Source organism: Sitophilus oryzae, unplaced genomic scaffold, assembly GCF_002938485.1.
Source record: "Sitophilus oryzae breed Bouriz unplaced genomic scaffold, Soryzae_2.0 scaffold_1350_pilon_pilon, whole genome shotgun sequence".
Classification (NCBI taxonomy): domain Eukaryota; kingdom Metazoa; phylum Arthropoda; class Insecta; order Coleoptera; family Curculionidae; genus Sitophilus; species Sitophilus oryzae.
The window spans coordinates 1,474,854-1,497,891 of NW_022146005.1; the positions used below are offsets into that span (position 1 = coordinate 1,474,854).

General features: G+C 31.9%; 2 protein-coding genes and 1 long non-coding RNA gene across 3 annotated transcripts; 1 reads left to right on the plus strand and 2 right to left on the minus strand.

Annotated features, from left to right (window-relative positions):
- The first annotated feature begins 78 nt into the window (after positions 1-78).
- Positions 79-1,212, plus strand: LOC115875173 (DNA-directed RNA polymerase II subunit RPB7). The gene is made up of 6 exons (XM_030890579.1): positions 79-213; positions 273-382; positions 433-592; positions 712-762; positions 814-951; positions 1,004-1,212. The coding sequence occupies exons 1-6, from the start codon at positions 202-204 to the stop codon at positions 1,052-1,054; spliced, it is 522 nt and encodes a 173-aa protein (XP_030746439.1). The 5' UTR covers positions 79-201; the 3' UTR covers positions 1,055-1,212.
- A 1,438-nt stretch (positions 1,213-2,650) lies between these two features.
- LOC115875181 (maternal protein tudor-like) lies at positions 2,651-22,595 on the minus strand. Its single transcript, XM_030890585.1, is given in 30 exon segments — positions 2,651-2,834; positions 2,888-3,144; positions 3,198-3,377; positions 3,658-3,778; positions 4,276-4,398; positions 4,456-4,783; positions 5,198-5,414; positions 5,465-5,681; positions 5,741-5,919; positions 6,892-7,043; positions 7,099-7,206; positions 7,276-7,581; positions 8,479-8,632; positions 8,690-8,900; positions 9,527-9,719; positions 9,780-9,881; positions 12,007-12,144; positions 14,307-14,576; positions 15,203-15,265; positions 16,297-16,392; positions 17,581-17,897; positions 19,143-19,385; positions 20,500-20,614; positions 20,666-20,946; positions 21,001-21,252; positions 21,496-21,514; positions 21,662-21,692; positions 21,916-22,097; positions 22,217-22,427; positions 22,556-22,595. Coding segments are annotated over 29 exon segments (5,001 nt in total). The 3' UTR covers positions 2,651-2,834; positions 2,888-2,992.
- Positions 15,315-17,607, minus strand: LOC115875174. The gene is made up of 3 exons (XR_004048980.1): positions 17,581-17,607; positions 16,297-16,392; positions 15,315-15,361 (listed from the first exon to the last, which is right to left on the minus strand). It is a non-coding gene; the product is annotated as an uncharacterized LOC115875174 (long non-coding RNA).
- Positions 22,596-23,038: the final 443 nt, after the last annotated feature.

Below are 23,038 nucleotides of genomic sequence, written 5' to 3' on the forward strand. Positions count from 1 at the left end.
GAGTGATAAAAATCTATCCTTTGTTAATTATATATGATACTTCAAATTTTTATTCTGTGGTACGAAAAAAAAGATGAAGATTTTTGGAATAACCTAATTAAATTTGTTTATGTAAATCGGAGTATATTCTTTATTTATGTATTTGTTTTTGGGTTTTTTGCCTAAATAATAATAAACTAAAGTCCTTTTTAACAAACAGTAATGTTTTACCACGTAAGCAGTATAAAGATTTGAAGAAATTAAATGCATTACAATTTTAACAAATTTTTTAGATATCTTTGGAACATGAGATTCTCCTTCATCCACAGTATTTCGGGCCCCAGTTGCTCGAAAAAGTTAAAACTAAACTTTACACGGAAGTTGAAGGAACTTGTACGGGAAAGTATGTAAAAACAATGTTTTAATTCAGTAGTATATTAATTATAATTATAGATATGGATTTGTCATAGCAGTTACCACGATTGATAGTATTGGAGCAGGACTAATTTTACCAGGTCAAGGATTTGTTGTCTATCCAGTAAAATATAAGGCAATCGTTTTCCGACCATTTAAGGGAGAAGTATTAGATGCAGTTGTAAGACAAGTCAACAAAGTAAGCTATGATTTGAGGCTAAATTTGTGTTATAAAAGCATATTATGCACTTTTCCATTCATTTGTAATATGCTTTTTACAACCCTCATGTTATATTATAATCTGGTTCCATTTTGCAGGTTGGTATGTTTGCTGAAATTGGGCCTTTGTCTTGTTTTATTTCACACCATGTAAGTACTAGGTAAACAGTATTTCTTTAGTATAAATATATTCTTTTATAGTCTATACCTTCAGAAATGGAGTTTTGTCCTAATGTTAATCCACAATGCTACAAAACTAAAGATGAAGATGTAGTTATTCATGCTGAGGGTGAAATACGATTAAAAATTGTTGGTACTAGAGTGGATGCCAGTGGAATTGTAAGTGTTAAATAATTGCTTAATATCATAATTCAGTAATTTAAATTTTCAGTTTGCTATTGGAACACTTATGGATGATTATCTAGGACTGATAAGCAATTAATTTATTTGTAAATAGGATTTTAGAAAATAAAAGTATTTTAAGATTTTTTTTATATTAATGTAAAAATGAAGGCAAAATAAAAGTTACAGTTTTATAAGCTAACTTTTATTAAGAATAACATAATATTTCTCAAAGTAACAAGCTCTTGTAATTTTTAAAAAAGAAAATAAATCTAACTTGCAACATTAACATAAAATAAGGGATGTTTTCAAACAAAATACTCTTTAAAAGTTATTTCCTTAATTAAAACAAAAACATCGTTCGTTAACAAGATTTAATACAAACATTAGTTTCAATGATTTGCAAATGTGTAACAAACTACATAGTAATTAAAACTTAAAACAATAATAATTATACAGTAGTAATGGCTATGATATTGAAGATTTACTTCTGTCCTTCCACTTCTATGCTACTATTTGTGTCGTCCAATATAGGAGTTTGAGGCCTTGACACAACACCTGGAACAATTTTATCATCGTGCTTAATTTTTCCACTATCCGCACTAGGTGGTCGACTTTTACAGGGTTCTATAACTTCAGTTTTTTCCAGACTTTCTATGGATTCTGATTTTTTAAGGGGTTCAGTAGAGTCTGGAATCTTTTGAGACTGTTCAGTAGATTGTTTATTTTCAAGAGGTTCTGCCTCAGGTTCTACTGGTTTTGCAATTTCAGGATTTCCTGCTGGTTGTGTATTTTCAAGATTTACTGCAGATTCTGTCTTTTTAAGAGGTTCTGCCTCAGGTTCTACTGGTTTTGCAATTTCAGGATTTCTTGCTGGTTGTGTATTTTCAAGATTTACTGCAGATTCTGTCCTTTCAAGAGGTTCTGCCTCAGGTTCTACTGGTTTTGCAATTTCAGGATGTCCTGCTGGTTGTGTATTTTCAAGATTTACTGCAGATTCTGTCTTTTCAAGAGGTTCTGCCTCAGGTTCTACTGGTTTTGCAATATCAGGATTTCCTGCTGGTTGTGTATTTTCAAGATTTACTGCAGATTCTGTCTTTTCAAGAGGTTCTGCCTCAGGTTCTACTGGTTTTGCAATTTCGGTATTTTCTGCTGGTTGTGTATTTTCAAGATTTACTGTAGATTCTGTTTTTTCAAGAGGTTCTGCCTTGTGAGGTTTTGGAACATCAGGATCTTCTGGTGGTTTTGCAACTTCAGGAATTTCTGTTGATTTTATTTTTTCAGTCTGTTCTGGTAATTCTTTAGTTTCTGTGTGTTGAATTTGTTCCGTAGATGTACTTTCAGTGCCTTCCTTAGAGAGCTGAATATCTTCTTCAATATTGTCTTTGCAACTGTCTGGATCAGAATGAAGTCCAGAATCATGCTGAGACTCTGCGGTAGGTGGTTCTTTTGTCTCAATGCTTTGTAAGTTGTCTTCTTCAGTATCATTTTTTAAAGTCACATCACTGTCACTGGAGGTATGTTGGTTATCACAGGTTTTGTCTTTATTTTCACTGTCAGCTTGATCTTCAGCCACATCACTTGATTTTAAACTTTGTTCAACTTCATTGGAATGGTCGGTCGATATATTTTCATTTTCATTAGCTGAAATATTTCAAAAAGTTATTTTTAAATTTCTAAACATGATAGAAACATTTTACCTGCTTCATAATCAATTACTTGATCTTCACTAATTTCTAATTCTTCAGTCTTGTTTTCTTGAGAAATGTTGGACGAGTTTAAGTTAGTTTTTGATCCTCCCAGTTGAGGTCTAATATCAGATTGGTCATAATACAAACGCACCTGATCCTCACTTATCACTTCAATTTGAAATTTAGTGTCTAAAAAATGAAAAAAGAGATATTTTTGTAATTAAACACAGTTAAAATATCACCTTCTGGATAAAGCTCGGTGAATTTCTGATTAGACTCCTCATTCCAAGTCATACCGGGCATAGGTTCCAAACTAAAACTATCTGTGAGAAGCTCTCCGTTCTTTTCTAACTGGAAATCATCCAAAGACTTGAAGTTTTTACATGTCCGTCTTGAGTAACGGGTAAAATTTTTTGAACAATATTTTCGCCATTGAGTATTAATTCTATCGTAGCTGTTTCGCCGCTGGTAATTTTCTTCATCTCAAATATAGTTTGCCCTAATAAATATCAGATTAGGTTAAAATATTATTATTTTAAAACCGGTTAATACCTTCTGCAGAAATTTCGGAAAATTTGTCTTGTGCTTCTTTTGTCCAGTATGGTATACCTTCTGGCCTTTGAAGACAGCATTTTTGGCCAAGAGGTGAAGTAACAAGCAAGTCCTCAGGTAATTGTCTAAGACTGCTGCTTACACATGAATTTCCATAGTCGATAAATAGTAATTCTATGCCTGATTAAAACAACATTTTGTGAATTATTAATATATCCAATTTTATATTAAATTTTCTACACATTTAAAAGCCCCCTCAAAAGTAATAAGTTGCTTATTAATGATGCGCTATAATCACCCTGTATAAGCTGGTATTATTTTTATTACGGCAACGTAATTCAGGGTATATTTGGGTTTAAAAACTTAATACATTTAAGGAAATAACACATTAAAATTGATATTGCATTTCCACAAAATAATTTTAAATTGAAGAAGCTCTATAAATTAATTTTAAAAGTACCTGCAATTGTGTTTGATAAAATTCTAGCTCTGTACCACATCTCATCATCAGGGAACAGTGCAGCACATAGGGTACCTGGTGCTAAATCTTCAAGTTCTGGGAAATTCTCGGCACCAGAGAGCTGACCAAAAAGAAATAAATTAAAAACAAAATCTTTTGATCTCAAAATTATCTAGTACACTAACTTTTTGAATACATCTAGACTTTCTATTAATTTATTGCTAATTTTTTCTAATTAACCAATACCATAATACAAAAAAAATCTGGGCGTCAAAGTAGTAGATTAGAAACACTAATTATAGAAACATTATAAAAGGATAGAACGTTTTTAGACACGCAAATCTATTTACCATAAATTATTTTTTATAACTACATCATTTAAAAATAATTCTTAACACCAACTGGCAGTATATAAGCGCCATTACAAAATAAGTAAGTACGGACGAAGCAAATGACGTCTAGTGCTTGACCTCGCCAAAATTATCATCGATTGTCACTCCCCAGCCGTCTTTGACGCCGTTTTTTTTCAATAGTATGGTACTACACTCTACTAAAAAACTCTCCTAAAATAACTTAAAACATAGAAAATTTAAAAAGAGATTTAAAGGTTTACTATACCTGCTCAGCTATCCATTCCAGTTCATCAACACAGTTCTCCAACTGTACCCAAAATTCGGATGGAGAATTTAAGTGACTCACAAAGCAGGTTGTTTTGCTCTCGGTAACAATTTCACAAGGCACCTATAATAATTTTAAAATTAAAACACACATATTGTGTTTTGTGTCAAGTTTACATACAGCAAAGTTTTGAGCAAGTAAAGCATCTTTAACGTTTTGCCCATTGGCGTACAATTCTACAATATGTGTCTTTTCATCTTGAATGAGGAACTCGGCCATAATATTCTCCTGGCTGGTCAGAGATTCGAATAGTTCCAACGCAGTTTGACTCCATTCTTCGTCGACGGATTTCAGTTTCAGGCTGCAACGGGTAGCGTAGACTGCTAGAGACAACAGATTGGGCGGCAAAGTTTTCAGCTGGGTGGTTTTATTGTTAATAACATCGGTATTTCCGTAATCGACGAAACGAACTGTGGTTATATCGTCATCAGCATCCAACACTTCTGCCCTGTAATAAAATATCTTTAGTCGCAATAATAGTGATATTTATAAATAAATAGGGACTTGAAAAGTTGTGTATAGTTCTATAGGCTTGGTTGCATTTCAGTTCATTTTAAAAAATCCGACCGCGGCGTTCCAACGTCAGAAATTAGAAGTGTCGGGTATTAAGTATTTCACGCAGTTCCGTTATCGTTTATGTCGATGGCATTGAAATAATTTGAAAATCGTGGCTTTGTCATAATATTTAAGTACTAGTTGAAGTCTGGCGCATCCGCCACGACATCAGAAAAAAAATACTTTTTATTTTTTATTTTTAATTAAATGAAAAACACTTGAGTATATTTTAGTTATATATATATATGAGTATATGAATACACCAAGACTATAGTTCTATAATCCAAAAATATGTTTATTAATTTACCTATACCACTGATGGTCAAGACTGAATGGCGCAGCACATAAGATACCAACCGATACATTTTCCAATACAGGCATTTCATCAATAGTATCTTGTAAATTTTGCTGCAATTCGTTCAATGTATCAACTGTTTGCGTGAACTGCACGTAGAAGTCTGTTGGACTATCAATATGGCTTATCAGGACAGGAGTACCAGGTTGATTGACATTTGTATCTTCAGCTGAAAGAATATATTTATACTCTAAGTTACTAAATATAAATCTATTATACCCGCATCTTTGGGTTCAGTAGTGTTTTCAGCTACAAAAGCTTCATTATTTTCTTGTTCGTGAACTAGTGTATTTTCTTCAACTGCTTCAACTGGTTGCTCTGCCTCATTGGTCAAGCTAGCCTCAACTGTACCTTCCCAGCCTTCTTCGCCATAATAAATCTCAGCCATGACATCCTTTTCTAGGAAGTCTGATGGCTGTCCAGATGTAACCTTAATCTTAAAATTATATCAAACTTTATAAAATAATCAAACAAAAATATCATATTTTGATTTACCTGAATACACATTATGCTGGGAACATTAAATTCGCTATTTAATTCTCTCAAATTGTCAAAGGTCACGTCCTCGGTGTTTCCATAATCCAAATAAATAACGGTTGCTTTTTCATCATCAAAACTGAGAACTCTGGCTCTATACCAATTACCGTCAGAGCTATGTACGGCGTATATTAAACCTAAAACATAAACACGTAAAAACATAATGAATTGTGCTTTTTACATAGACTTAAAATAAAATATAGACTGAGCATCTCATTCATAAATAGCTGGAAAATGCGGTCACACAAGTCTTGTTATTGTTTTAGGTTCTAACGAGTGCGACACGAGCGATAGATAGGTTGTCTCCGTCGTAACGGTCGTTCCCTGACGACTCTGACGAGAAATGAAACACTTCTTTTGTTTCTCGGTACACCTGAACTCTCCGTATCATAGCCGGGTAATTTTTTTATTTAAATGAAGCTATAATTCAATTAAAAATATATTGTATTTAAACTTTTTTATATTTTATTAAGATTTAGGAGACGTTTTTTAAATAAAAGTTTAGAAAAAAACGCCTTAGAAAAGCCTTTCTACAACGCCATTGACTCCCAATTGGTAAATTTAGAGTTGCCTACCGATCGAAAGTCGTTTCGAGACTTAAATGGATTTTAAGTCAAATTTCTTGCAAATTTGGCACTGGCGAATCATATTTTATAGTTCTTGAACAGAAAATATAATAAACATTTAAGGACTACAAACTAAGAAAATGCGATAATACAGCCAGAGGGAAGTAGTGGCAACAATGCTTTACTACACACGTGCGACGCGTACTACGAGATAATAGAAGAACGAATAGGCGACCTCGCCTCTCATCGGTGTTGCCATATTGTAAAGGATTTATCGTTTTTATATAGTATTCGACTTATAATTTAGTAGTATAAGGACTATTTAATACATCATGGAATATTAAAACCTACTTTATAAGAAAAAAAAATATATTAATATTAAAGACGTGACAAAACATAGGCTGGACGAGGAAGATTCGGTCGGCTGCGGTCGAGTGTACCCAGAAGTAAACATGTGTACAAAAATGATTGTTTGACCGCGTTTAGATGTAAATAGTGTAGTCTATATTTTATTTTAAGTCTATGGCTTTTTAACTTTCAAACCTTCTTCAGGAATAATGCTAGATTGTTGAGTAGAACTGTCATAGGCGTTGAATAAGCTTTCTAAGAGAACTGAAATTTGATCAGCATAGATGTTGGGTTGTATGTAAACTGAGGTTTCGTCTGCATGTGACACATATCCGTAAATATGGGTACTAAAAAATATATATATTTGGTCAAACTGTCTAATATGTTCATTATATGAATTACCTCAGAATAAGTAGAGGACACAAAGGTTCAACCATGTCTAAAGCCCCATCGTCAGGGTTTAGAATAACCAATTTATTTCCGGTGTTATCATAGAAAGTAACATCCAAACTAGGCGAAATAAAAGAAGAAATTGAAAAAACGAATGAATAATAATAAAAATGATATTTTATTACTTACACGTTGTTCTCCAAAATATTATCAACATATATGATCAATATGGTCTCTATACAGTCCTTCAATACACTTTCGAAAGTCTCAGTGGCTTCATCAAGGTTGTGAGCTTTGCAATTGAGGGCTAAACCACACTCGAGTGCTACAATAATGTCACTCAAATTGTTCACACTCTTTAACATGACCCTCAATTGCTGGTTAAGTAGAAGGGCAACGTCGACTTCTGCTTGTGGTTCGGATGAAACTACTAGATTGTTTTTTAGTAGCAAATTGGTGATTTCTTGGTCGCCATCCCATAGTTCAATGTAAGTCCTAAGTAAATAATTTTATATTTGCTTTTTAAAAGGCAAATGTTATATTTAAATTTTATTATTTCAAGTGTACCATCACTGCCTGGTCTCTTAAAACAGTCCAACTTATGAAAATAATTTAAAATTATAGAGTTAATAATCCTTCAATGCCATTAAAATTAAAAATTTCTAAAAATTTAATTATTTAGCAAGGTGCCCGGTGGCGTAGAGGTACAGGCTCTCGTCTACCAATCTGAAGGTAGTGGGTTCAATTCCCACACCCGGCATTTCATCAGCCGACTATTTTTATTAAAATAAAAATAGTTTGAGTACCTAGGTCGAGTCAGCCTTAAATGAGTACTTGGGATTCACAATCCTGAGGTAATAATAGGCCGTTGAAGCGTAGTGCTAGCCACATTACCGTCCTTGTATACCGAACGGCTCTAGTATGTTAAGCTGTACCTTGTTACTCCCAAGGCGTTAAACGCTATATACGGGAGCTATTATTATTATTATAATTATTTAGTTACTATTTAGGTTAATAAATAGAAGTTGATAGAACTTGTTGTTGATATACTGTCGTATCTTAAATTCAAGGTAGTAATTATAGGAAAATCTTCTTGTATCTATTTCTTTGTCTATGTAAATCTCTTTGATATATAGATGACAGATAACATCCAAAAAAGAATACAATTGATCTCTGAAATAAAATGACAGACATGACTCTCACTGGCATGTACCATCTTGTTGGACAAATTATACAGTAGCAGTAAAAATACAAAAGGTAGTTACAACTTTGAACTAAAAATATTAATAATAATAATCATTTACTTACAAAATGCTGCTAAAAGAATGCAGTGAAAATAACAATTATTTAGATTTAATATTTTTAGAAAGACAGTGTATGGACACCACTTACCTGATATCATCAGTTTTTAAAAATCTAGCGGTATAACTCTCTTTCTTGAAATAGTCACCAAACACTGTACAATCTGGCCAGTTTTCGCCGGCAGGGGCAATGCCGTTAAGACCGCAACATATTGCTTGAGCGGGTAAATTCATGAACTTTTTCTCTAAAATATAAAGCTTGTAAATAAAACTATATTTTAAAGAGTTGTTGAATGACTTACCTATAGGCCATACTTTCGTTATAGTTGATACGTTTCCAAAATCGACATAGAATACCTTATATTCCGCACCAAAGACTTCTAAAACTTGGGCTCGGTACAAAACGTTATCTTCGGGAAATAGACCTACAATTGGAGCACCAACTGGACAAGCCTCGGGCTTACGATTTTTGTAAGCTTGCTGGATTTCCTCCATTAGTGTCTTGAATTCACTCTATAAAAAATTTCAAATATTGATACAACTAAAAAATTAGTTTATTCAATTTCATTTTATTGTTGTACAGCGTTACATATTTATGGCGCCCAACGTGGGACTGTTCTGATTTTGCTTATTTGGTTGGCAATTAATTTATTACCAACCAAGAAAATCTAATATTTATCGGCTGTTTCTCACTAGCGTCAAAATAGCAGAATTTGTTAAAATGGAGCTGCCTGGTTATTGCAGCCACGTCTTCAATCTCATTTATTGCATACATTTGTGATATGCTCCTTGCGTTTTCACTTTTAAAATATTTCTCATGTTCCATTGTTCTATGTATTTTACTTTTGTTGTTTTTCTATTAATAAATATACAGCAATAGTTTGTCTTCTACGCCAAAAATAAGGAGCTTCATCAATTGCACAAAAATATACTTATAAAAATAAACCTATAAATAAAATTCGTTAATCAGGTGACCATTTTGTGTTTAACAACACAAATATCCCTAGAATTCGTTGCGAATTTCGTTGTTATATGAAGTACGTAAATTAAAGACGGATTTATTTTGCGAAATTGGCAATTCGCCTGTATATGAACCTACCTTACGACACAGTTAAAGGCATGTAAAGACAATATCTTACCTCTGATGTTTGCAGTTGACAATAAAAGTGACTGGGATTGTGGAACCAAGTAATCATCACTCCTGCCTCTGAACCGACCATGTTTATTTTCTGAAACGTAGCTGTTGATGGAGCCGCGTCTATAGGTGTGCTAACGTCACTCACGCTCCACGTATCATCGCCCATTGTGGTGTTGGCGAAAGAATTGTTAGATCTATAACATGAAAACAATAAAGCATTCTTAGTTGAAAATATGTCAATATTCTTTTCAGACCTGTTGTAAAATTTACCACCTCCATGGTCGTTTCTTGAACTCGTTCTTAGGCCTTTCTTGAAGCTTTTCTCAGAACCGCTAGAACTCATTTCACTTCCATCCCTAGAAAAACCATACCAAGCCCAAATGTAAATGAAATGTGCGAACATTAGCAATATACGTAACAAACATTTTTTTGTATTTGTGAAATTATGGTAATATAGGAGAATTTTTTATTTAGTTCCTATTTCGTCACAAAAAGATTTTTTAACAATATTCATTCAAAGGTAAGATATGAATAGCATATAAAAGAAAATATTAATAGTGTTAAATTAGTTATAATGATCAGGGTGATTAACATTAATTTAAGTTAGCAGAAAGAAGAAGAATTAATTATTAAGAAGCTTGCTGAGTTAATTTATTTAAGTAACATTCTCTTCATCTTATTTTTTCTGAAAAAAAAATGTAAAAATTTGTCACTTAAGTCAGAATAAAGATATTTTATCTTGCCTAAGTTCATTTCCCGCCGATTTCAAAATTAAAGAGCTAAGTAAAACCAAAATAATTCAATCAAACAAATGCGTCTATTTATAATTACTAAAAAATAAGTTGAAAAACGTTTATCTAAAAATCTACCAAACATTCTAACACAAAACCGATTATGTTCTAGATGTGGCAAATACAATTTGTACAATATAGTTCTAGAAATAAAATAATATCATATATGACTACACAGAGTGCAGCTAAATACAAAAAATACAAACGATATAATACAATAACTCCTAAAATACTAAGCTATCGTCTTATGCGTGATGCCATGACTCCTGAGTATAAAAATAAAATTACTCCCATGGAATGGTTGATATAATTATACGAAAATAATAAAAAACTTGGATGAGCATAATTTTTTTAATCAATAAGCCTGGATGGAAGTTATACACGGTCGGCAAGATAGGTTTTTGGGTGTCGATTTTCATGAAAATTGACACCCAAATACTGTATGTATGATAAGATGTACTGAACAAAAAGTGAAGAGCAAGTATAATGTCGTATCGACGTGTAAATACAGACTCAAGGCTCTCTCACCTACAGGGTATAAACAACTGTGCTGATATAATCACCTAAAGGTAATAATACTATCTTTAAAGAGACAAACAAAAAGATGTTTTATTTATTTATACTCGTACTATAATACAATAATAATAAGATTGTGGGTAATAAGATCTCTCTTCCACGCTTTAATGTAAAAATAGAAACCAAAGTTTTACTTACCTTTGAATCTTGTTTAACTATTTTTTTTTAGAAAATGGACCTAAGAAATGCAAAAATAAACATTCTTGGTTAAATGAATAAATTGTGTTCATTTATAAATACAGTATATCTGAGGCACTACAAAACTACATAAGCAGTTATAAATACATTATATTTCTGTTAAAAATCACATTAAATTACTTATGATTACAATTATATACACACAATAAAGACGAAAAGAAGGTTATGTACTGATTTTAAGGAATATTTATTAGAAAAATAAAATCCGATAGCAACGTTTATTTTAGGATAAAACTATTGTAAATACACTTTCAATTTCTCTTATAATGCAAGTATATTAAAGAATTATTCCGATTGTTTTAAAATAAACCAAAAAAAATCTGCTTACAAAAACAATGAAAACAGTCGATTCGAATTTACGATGTGGCCTTAGTATTTTAGGAGATATTGGTAGACGTAACTGATATTATTTTTTTAGTATATAACATAGTATACTGACATTTCCTAAGTAGGTAATTGAACAAAGCATTAAAAAATATTAATTCTTAATCATTTGAAATATTAAAAAAACTTTTAAAAGATGTATAACATAAAATTTTTATTTTATAACTGTCAGTATAGAAATTTATCTTTATTTTTTTTTAAGGATTAAAAGTTTTTATACTTCTGTCTTTTACTTCTTACACCGTAATTTATACTTTAACTTTTACTACAAAAGCACAAATAAAAACAAAGATGCAATCAGTTCAACAGAAAAACATCGTGAACGTTAAGATTATGCCCTGACACCATGTTTACTAGTAAGCATTCGACATTCAGAACAAGTGTGGCAAGAAACACATCTAACAAAGATATAGTTTACCTTTTAAATTTGTTTGACTGAAACCTAGAAAAATATTTAAACAGAATATACTTATTAAAATTGGAGTAAATATATTTTTGTAATAGATATAAAATAAATAAAATAAAAACTTACTTTCTGAAATCCTTTTTGAAGCCGCCATCTCTTTTAAACCCGTCTCTGTTGGAGTTCCAATTATTGCTTCTATCACCTCTATCACCACGTTCACCTCTGTCTCCTCTATCGCCACGGTCGCCTCTATCTTGGTCAAATCTGGAATCAAGTAAATGTCATTTATAGATGATATACTAAGGGCTGGCAAAGGTTAGTCTTGGGTCGAGATTTCCGTATGTAAGAAGAGTACAATGCGTTTATAATGTACTGAACAAAGAGAGGACAGTAAACACGTTGCCAAAGATATGAAATAAACCGAGAAACTGTGCACATCGCTAAGAGACGTGGAAGGGGATATAGCAGATTTGTCGCAGTTGACAGGTCGACCCAATCAATACCTCTGTCAGTACTTAAAGTTCTAGGGAAAAGTGTACGTCATGCGTTCAGCTTCACGATTTAATTACGTCTCGTGATACTTGATTTGGTTGGTCGTTGTAATTTTCCCTATAGCTTGAATTTTTTTAAGTGCAAGCTAGAAACACTTTAAGTGGAATTGAGTGGGTGTTCGATAGTGGTCGCGCTATTAGAACTCTGAATTCAAAAATCGATATCTCGAAATCTATTAGAAATAATAGATTGTAGTTTTTTTCAAGAACTTTGTTAATATTTCTGCTGTATTTTTTTTGTAGACAGTATGTGAAAATCTTAATCAATAAAAAAATTACACGATTGCAGAAAATTGCTATGCTCTAAAAGTAAATGGATGGATTGTTTACAATTTTTGAATGGAAAAAACAACCTTATCGAATTTTTATTATGTAAACATATTGTAAAATATCCGATCTTGAAAATAAAAAAAAGTTTCAATATCTAAAGTGGTTCTTGAGTTATGGCCTGTTATGTGTTAAAAAGTTGAGTTTTTTAATTATCGCGATTACTGACGTTTTCTCGTTATAAAAAAATGACACCCTAACGATATGCTTATAATTCCATTTTAGATGCTCAGAAACATGTCAGATGATTTTATCTAGTTATCTTTTGAAAAAAAAGTCTTTTAGAAATAAGCGGTTTGCGATCGTGATTTTATTTTACTTGATAGGGAAAGGCGTATCGGCAACGCCGCAACAGCACAGTCGCGCGCGTCGGTCGCATTTCTCTCACTCCGACTTAATAAGATCCCTATGCGATTTACTTCCACACATGTAAATGCCGACCCAAAAGTAACAGTTGCCAGCATGGTATAACTGTAATAGTATAACATAGATAAATGAAACAAGTTTAGATTGGAAAGTGTAAATACTATTTGGTGCTATTCTTGCAAAGGTCACGATCACGACCCAACATTTTTTAATAATTTCGGAGCAGTTTGGCTTTTTCCGGAATTATGTCGCCAAATATATTATTTATTCAAATTCAGTATTATTTTCTTTTAATTTTATAAATAAAACACAGTGTATTGTACATAAGAAACTTTATTTTACTTAAGGACATGTATAAAATACCTATGGAACATTGGAAGCCAACGTTATGCCAGGATGGTTTTTCTCCAAGAAAAATCCTTTATGGGTATTTCGCCACTGCACTGCAAGAAAATCTACAAAATAAAATAGTTATTTTTTGTAAACACTTCTGCGTTAAACCTAAACGGACACTGCTTGTCAGAAGTTATGTTTACAGTTATACCAAATTTGCCTAACAAAGAAAAAAATTCTTAACGTTTCGGAAAGTTTATCTCTTTCCGTCGTCGGAAGCAAAAAAATACAAAGTTTACAAAAAATAACTATTTTGTTTTGTAGATTTTCTTGCAGTGCAGTGGCGAAATACCCATAAAGGATTTTTTTGGAAAGATGAATCCGCCACATAGATATAGACATTTTTTAGGATGGTTTTTGCAGTTCACAGTTCACACAGCTAAAGTTTTTTTAATGCCACTTTTTCACAATTATCAGGGGTTTGAGTAAATAAAATTTAAATTAAACTTACAAGATAGCAATACTTACTTTTAAAATGGACGCTTTAAACACTTCTCGGTATTTTTTCAATGCGGGCGGTTTAAATTTTGAAAGAGTTTTATAATTTTTGAAGATTCTGACTTGACAAGAGATAATTCTTTCTGTTCTTGTTTGCGGTTGTTCTTAGCAACCGCTATAGCAGCGCCAGATCCCGTACAATGTATTTGACCCAAAACAATTAAACGTTTTGGCGGGAAGCCGAGCATTCCAATCTAAATTTATTCGCTTTATCTATGCCGTATAAGTTATAATGATAATTTATGTCATAACATCTAAAATTTTCTAACCTGATAATATTTTTAAACATACCTTCGTTTATTTTGACCGAATTTGTTCTCTCTAGGCCTCCTCTCTTCAAAGTTGTTGGATGTTGGAGCTGGAGCGTCCCAGGGATCGGTGGAGACCGCATTATCCCCATTGTCCTGATGTGGGCTCTCCCAATCATCTGTCCGAGACTCTTTATTGTTCCAATTGTTGTTTTTGCTATTATCGTTTCGGCTTTTACTAAACCTATCGTTAATGTTCGTTTTCCTCTGAAAATCAGGTCGATTTCCTCCTCGGTCGTTTCGTTCGTTATTCCTGAAAAATGTCAATTATGACAAGAATTGGTAATTTAGATTCAAAATATCTCGAGAACCATTGCTCGTAGCGATTTTAACCAAGATACCTTTTTACGTAAAAAACGTCGTAAATGTTAATTTTTTTACTCAGTAGTTTTATACAGGTACGGACAAAAAGTTATTGCTTTTCAAACTTGTTAAAAAATATGTAGGTGGCGCCCCTACAAGTAGGAGTCGTATTGATATCAAAAATCACATTTCTCATGTTAAAAAACCCCGGACACCAATTTTCATCCTAATATTGACGTTACTTCAGAAATTATTTGGAAAAATCGAAATAAAAATGAAAATTCTACACCCTGTATCTCCAAAACTAAGCATTTTAGGACATACATTTATACGAACTTTTTACTTATTTTTATCTGCAGAATATGCTGTGAAGTTTCCGGAATAGAGTTCGGACCACCCTGTATACTGATCACCATCATTATTGAAAAAAAGTTCGCGCTTCCTTGTCTAATGTGAACGAAGAGAAAAACACAAACATAGTTTTAATATTAATAGCTGAAAACTTATGGACCAATTCAGGAAATACTTGAAAAACAATATGGCGTTGAAAGTAATTATAAGTTACTTTTAACTCACCTAAAACCTTTGTTTTGTCTCCAAGATCCTTGCTCGGGAGAATCTTCATTTGATTCAGTCTGTCTACAATGATGAATTAAAAGACATATCATTAGTAAAGTAGACTATTGCTAACACATCACTTACATCTTCGCCAGTCTCCAATTTAATAATGATTGACTTGCATGAAGAATAGAATAAAAGATGAAGTGAAAAGACAACTAGTAGGAATTTGTTTATTAAAGAAGAAAATGATATTAAAAAACTGGCCTTATTAATGTCTGTATCTGAAGAAAATGGACGCCAGTTGAATCTCAACTATTTATAGTATGACTTTGGTAAACAATTCTACCATTCTACGCCAAGATAGTAAGTCGCTGGAAATTATTTTCAAGTTTGAAAAATGTCCGTTAGGGTGTTTTCTTACGGCCAATCAGAAAACGGATTATTTTCAAAAATATTCGCGTGAAAATGTTTTTGGTATAGCGTATTTTGCTCTATCATATAAAACAAAGTAGTGGGACGATCCTTCTTTATTCAATAAGAATGACTCTGGTTTGGGTTAATGGAATTAAAGACACCGGGGCTCTTTTAAAAGATCTTTTCTTCCTTAATAATCAACAGTATAAACTTTTTTTTAATAGATTTTGCAGCGGTAACTAGATGACGATGTTTGACATCAACAGTTATTACGCGTTTGCAAAAAATATTGAATGGCAGGCTACATTTCTCTTTGCCTTGTTATATAAAGCATTAAGTTTCGAAAAAAGTCAGCGCAAACATTCTATCTTCTCCTTAACGGAAGATATTAACAGAACAAATAAAGTTAGGATGCCACCTAGGCCTTATAAAGTTTAACTAAAAATTCTACCATAGTCTGTCCAACAACAGGATCCATGTTTGTATATGAGATTTTAATTCGGAGGTAAATAGTCGTCTGTCAAAATCTTTCCTGACTTATTAGACAGACTATAGTAGGCTAGGAAACAAAAAGGAATAAATGGGTTTAACTTTCTCAATCAGAAATAATAAAGAAGTTATTTTTCAATGTACAGAAAGGCCTCAAAGGCCTATAGGTTTAAATTAAATTATATGACGTTTATGTAACTGCTTACCGAAAATTATTCTCAGATCTCCAAGGTCTTTCAGTTGATTTATCAGAATTTCTACTCTCGGATCGGTCGTTTCTGTTCTTCCAATCTTTATCCTCTCTAATATAAATAATAGAACGTTAAAACTGTAATAACTTTTTCATAGTGGTGTTCAGAAGTTTTTCACAAACCAACTGTATTCCAGAACCATTGTCTATTGTTTTTAGATTTATTTAATTTAATGCTATCATAAATTTCAAATGGCTAGTAAATTGTTTTTATTATATTATTGACAATTAAGCACTAACAAGGGTATACCGGGTGCGTCTCAAAAGTGGCTCACTCCTATAATTTTTTTATTTTTTTTTATTTTTCACTTAATAAAACGAGATTTGGTATGTCAGTATATGACATAAATTAGGATTGATTGACGTATTTAATTCTTTTTGGTCACTTCCTATTTCACGACCGGAAATGACTAATACTTTTTATTTTTAAATGACACCCCCGGTATATTTTCACTTTATTCGAGCAGAAAATGACACTTGAATAGAATGAAATATCATATGTCAGCTTTTGGCATTTTAATTAGGTTAGCTTTTTTTCAATCTAGAATGCAACATGTGTTAAAACACTAATTTTTAACCAAGAGCCCTTGAAAATAGATTTGATTGTTTAATGTTTTTCGTGTCTTGTTCTGGCCGGCTAAAAGATACCCAAATCGTACATATCTCAAGTTTTCAGATAGAACAAGAGTGGCTCATTACATATTTGAAAAGCATTTTTTAAATTAATTTGGTATCGCATACTTGGGATTTTGAGTCAAATTGCGGTTATGATCTGTATGTTACTATTTCAAATAAACCATATGCGAAAATGTCAAAAGCAAAGCTCATATGATACTGTCATTCTATTGAGAGTGTGCTGTTCTAGCGAACAAAGTAAAAATACCAAGGGTGTCATTTAAAATCAAAAGTTGTAGTAATTTTGAAACAGGAAGTGACCAAAAACAATTGAATACGTCAATCAACTTAATTTATGTCATATACTATCATACCAAATCTCGTTTTTATCTGAAAAAAAATAAAAAATTATAGGCGTGAGCCACTTTGAGATACATCCTATATGAGAATACTAAAATACAAAGTGCTATTTAAGCATGCACCCAAATTTCAGGTGATTCTTTAGGTAATTTTAAGATAATTTAATAGCTTCTCAATTTTAATAATTTCTTCTCATATAAAATGAATAATAAATTATAAAACAATGCAAAAAAAAAACAAGATTTCATATGCTGAAAAATCTTACCTAGCCGGTCTTCTCTGCTCTCTAAAATTATCTCCCGCATCGCCTTTTCTATGTTCGAATTTGTTGCCCGCCTGTAACAAAATGGGGCTCACTTGACTTTACCAAGCGATTTTTTCCAAGAGCAGAGAGGCCACGTTATAGTTCGCCGGATTGATGAGCTCCACCAGTGCCTTCTTGCCCAACATTTCGCTCACTCTCATCGTGAACGACTGCTCCAAGATTAGTTCTTCCAATAGGTTGTCTCTAGTTTCGTCGGCGCCCATGTTTTGATAGCCGGTAAGACAGCACTCGATTGCTTGTGGTCTAAGCACAGTTAGCTAAAAAAATTGATTATAAAGGAAAGAAATCCTGAAACCTAGGGTTTTCATACAAAATTTTTAAATTTTACATTTTCTTTTAATTTTGATACTAAATATATTACGATCGAAAAAAAAACGGCGTCAGCATTATTGAATGACAATCGCTGATGATTTCGGCGACGTCAAGCCCTAGACGTTATTTACTTAGCCCGCACTCTTTCTTTTTATCGGAGCTATTGCCGGTTGGCCTTAAGAAAAATTTTTAGAAATAGATTTGTATGTCTGGAAACATTCTATCTTTTTAATATTTCTATTGTTATTGTTGATTTTGACAAGTTTTATGTCAATTTTAGTAAATGACGTCTAGATATTGACTTTTCAAAATAATTATCATTTTACTTTGGATTACTTCGGATATATTTAAGTCTACTTAGTTTATTGGTGTTCCAGGTTGAACGTGCATTAGAAGCTTCTAGAGGCGTACACAGTCGATCGGAGATGCAATATCATTCTTCCATAACAAAAATGTCTATCATTGTAATATTTTTAATATGGTAGCACTTCCGGAAATACTGAAAGTCGGCAACTTTCTTATTTTAGATGGATGTCTCATTTTTTTATTGATACTAAATTTTCTGTAAATTTTATGAATTTTGATATTAAACGCTCTATACCTAACATTCCGGAAAACCTACAGTCCAAAAATTTTAAATATTTTTCTCAAAAGGATAGGTATAGAGCGTTTAATATCAATATTCATAGAATGTTACAGAAAATTTAATTATGTAATAAAAATGGGGACACCCATTTAAAATAAGAAAGTTGCTGTCAACTTCCGGTAAGGGAAGTGCCGCCATGGTTGAAAATACTTTTTAGTATTATAAGATAGCTAGATCTCGTTGTGAAACAATGATGTGCAAAAAATGTCCGAACTAGATATTGTGGTTCTCTAGAAATTTCTAACGCATGCTCAACCTGGGACACCCTGTATATTTAAGTCTACTTAGATGTAGTTGATTATTATATTATGTTTGACTTGTACAAGTACTGTTGTATCATAGCATCAATAAACTATCCATCTATCTATTATCGATTGTTATTCCCAGCAGTCTTTGACGCCATTTTTTTTTTTCGATCATAAACAATCATCTATTAATTTTATTAACATTTTTTATTAGCATACTGTAAAACAATAATTTAACTTTTTGAATTTACCATAATTCCAGTTACAATAATCAAAATAAATAAAAAGGAGCTACTTACCAATTCACCTTCAACCATCTTAAGCAGAATCACTGGTACTATTTCTTCGTTTCCATAATCAATATACCGTACTTTCACGTTTTCCCTGTCGACAATATCGACAATTTCACTTCGATACCAGAGCTGGTCTGCTTGGAACAATGCACAACAAGGCAGACCTAGCTTTACATCTTTCAAATCTATGTTATCATTATTTTGACAGGATAGTTGTAAATCTTCCATCACTTTAGCCAATTCTTGTTCCTAAATTTAGTATAGAAGACTCAATAGGAATTTCCTTCAAAAATTAACTAAAGTTTTACAAGATAATATAAAAATGTCATGTGTAAGAAATGTCAGTTATTGGTATACAGTCTATTTTTTTATAATTGGGACACTTGTACTCAAAGTGTATTAGGTATATGCTTTTTATTTCTAATACACAGTTTGAACTTTTGGCACAAAAAACATGTCAAATTTATGATTTCAGTCTAATAACTATTTAGTCAACATGTTAATTTATGTCAATGATGACAGGTATTGATAATTTCGATTCCAAATATCTCGAGAACCATTACTCTAGCGATTTTTTCCAAGAGACTTTTTTACGTAAAAAACGTTATAAATGTATATATATTTTTTTACTTAACAGTTTTATACAGGTACGGACAAGTTATAACTCTTCAAACCAGTTAAAAAATATGTAGTGGCGCTCACAAGTAGGAGTCATGTGGACATCAAAATTAAATTTATCATGTCAAAACTCCCAGACACCAATTTTCATCCAAATATTGACGTTACTTCAGAAATTATTTGAAAAAATCGAAATAAAAAATGAAACTTCAACACCCTGTATCTCCGCACCAAGCATTTTAGGACATACATTTATACAAACTTTTGGATTTATTTTTATCTGCAGAATATATCGCCTTAAGTTTCCGAATACAGTTCGACCACCCTGTATAATTTATACCAGTGTTTAAACCAATATCTGTGATATTTTACAATGCAAGACATTTTTGATATCTAAAACTTGACTAATAACCCTATTAACTGCTTTTTAATGAATGCTCTATCTACAAAAAATAAAAAAGTTATAGTCAGTTAACAGTGAGACAAGAAAAGTTCTACAAGAATTAGTTTTTACCTTCTCAATACCTTTCACAATAGCTAATAACTACTAATAACGGAGATACTGTATGATTTCAACTAAATGGGCACCCTGTACTTATATGTAAGTCGTTAGAAAATTATATATTTTTTAATTCTGTATAAAAAAAAGACAAATGTTGAATATTAGAATACATAGCATTGAACATGTTTTGTTCTCAATACACTTGATTATAAAACTTTTACAATATAAAATTGAAAATCTTACCTTGGCAACTAGCTGAACATAGAATCTGTTACAACTAAATACATAACTAACTTTCACTAACTGTGTAAATCCCCTATTCAACAAAAGTGGCTCAGGGTAGGCATGCAGTGCAGCTCTAAAAAGAAAGATTCAATTCAAAATTAAAATACTCATACTACCATTTTACCGATTAATGACATCCAAAGCACTGGTTTTAGTCTGCGGATCCCATAAGTCACACTTGGGTATGGTTGTTTTCTTTGTGGAAGGAAGAACCATCATATGGAGCAATCTGTTATCAAACAAATTTTTAAAGGCTAATAGCATCTCCATCGTGACAGTTGATTTTTCAACTCCGTTTAAACTGAGTCGTATAGCCATTACTTTTGGGAGGACATACTTAAAAGGTATTTGATATAGTGCTTCCAAAGGTAGTGTTTCATAGTTACCAAAATCTACATAAAACACCTAAAAAAATTATGCAAATGTAGATATTACAAATAAATATGATAAAATGTTTACTTTAAATAGGTTATCAACTTCATTGGTAACCACAGCTCGACAAACATTTCCATCTTCCATGCATCTGGCTAAACAAATGGTTCCAGGAAGTGGCAGATCTTCTAACATCCTCAAATTTATCATGTTAATTTCTTTCATTAATTTCGCCAAATTATCCTCGGACTGTTGTAACTGTACAGAAAACAATGTAGGGCCTTCATTGACAAAGGATACATATACTGCATATTCCTTCTTCGGTTCGAAAAGTTGAAGCTTGTTAAATATTAGATTATATTGTTTAATAATAATAAATATTCATTATCTATGGTACTGTCTATGTTTTAGAATGGAAAGTAGAATTATAATCTTAAAACTTACCTTTATAACTGTTTATTTCTGTTGGAGCTGGAGTCGATATTGTAGCAGTAGTCTGTTGCAAACTCATGCTTAACAATACAGCCTGCTGAGCATGCAAAGGAATTGGCTGTAACAGACCTCTACTTATCAAAAGGGAACCTGCAAAACAGCCATAAGACTAGAAATATATTATTAAAAATAAATTTCTATTGTTTATACCTATGTCAGAATTTCCAATAAAGAGTTTAACTAAATAATATTGGGTAGCTTGAGTGATCAACTGGCACTGCACATCTCTCTTATAACTAAGATCTTTTGAAATTACCTCAATAAATGGTCTTTCCATTCGCCACCACCTGAAATGAATTAATGTTTTACATGTAATAATTATTTTCTATAAAACTAAATTCTGTCAAATCTCAAATTATTTTTAAAGCTAATTTTTTGGTTATAAACAAAACTGTTCTGCTTGGCTGATTATTTAATTTTTATGTTCATCAGTACATTAAATTAAGCCGCAATCAAACCTTGAACAATTTAAATTATATTAGTCATAATAATCTAGTATATAAATTATACCTGGACAGTGTGCTTCTCCAAAAATAAAACCTGTTGCTTGTGGTGGAATAGAAATAAAAGATGTGGGAAAGTTCTGCAGACTTCTGATGTTGTCACTGGGAACTATATCCTTGTTACCAAAATCTACGAAGCTGACTTCAACGAAGCAATCATTTAAGTAGTCAATACTAACTATTCTGGCTCTAAAATACAATAATAATTAGACAAACATTAATGATTATTATTGCCATAAATCCCGAATACTTTAATAAATATAAAATATTAAGCTTCTAAGGCAAATAGCATGGATAAATTAAATTACCTGTAATACTTGTTGTCTTTATATTTCGCACATACCAAAGTGTTGACCTGTAAATTTTCGAACGGTATTTTGCCGATGCCTTGCTCAAATTGCTGCGAGGCACCAATAAGAAAACGTTCTATATAAAGTGCATTGTTTTTGTCCGTTTGCCCCCACACTTTTAGAAAGGGACCTTCCTTGTCCACGTGCGCGTTATAAACATATTTTCTAACTGTTGTGGTTCCATATTAATTTTTTTTTTTCTGTTAGTGATGTATCATTAAGACAATTCTTTGTAGATGAAAACCGGCTGAAATTATAATTTTTATATCGTTTTCTCGACTTTCAATCGTGCCTAACCAAACAGAAATGTCAAAATTTTGTTGGCGTTTGGCGTCATTTTGGCAATGTCAAATTTTTCGCAAAACGGATTGGTCTATTCAGTTCTATTGCCGGTCATGTGATTGTAAAAAATTGGTGCACGGATTTTAAATCCCGGAAATATTTTAAGAATATGTTTTGAAACGGTTTTTATCACAAGAAAATTATTTATGTGTAGCAAGGGAGGTATCCTTTCGAACATAATTAATTTCAAGATTTGTTTATAGGTTCAATCAATAGGTACTTTATAGATTTGTTTATCTATTAGTGTACTCTTAATAATTAAAAAAAATGTGTATCTTGTGGGATATAAATAAAGTCTCTATTAATAAAATTATTTTTATTGAAAATCATAAAATATAGCTGGCAACATTTTACAAAAATAGTTTAATAATTGTATATGGGTTAACAATATATAAATTTAAATATTTTTAATCCTATAAATAAAATCATCACAAAATA

Coding starts and splice junctions, on each gene's coding strand:
- LOC115875173 (XM_030890579.1), top strand. Junction 593..711: donor TTGTAAGACAAGTCAACAAA/GTAAGCTATGAT, acceptor TCCATTTTGCAG/GTTGGTATGTTTGCTGAAAT. Junction 952..1,003: donor GAGTGGATGCCAGTGGAATT/GTAAGTGTTAAA, acceptor TTAAATTTTCAG/TTTGCTATTGGAACACTTAT.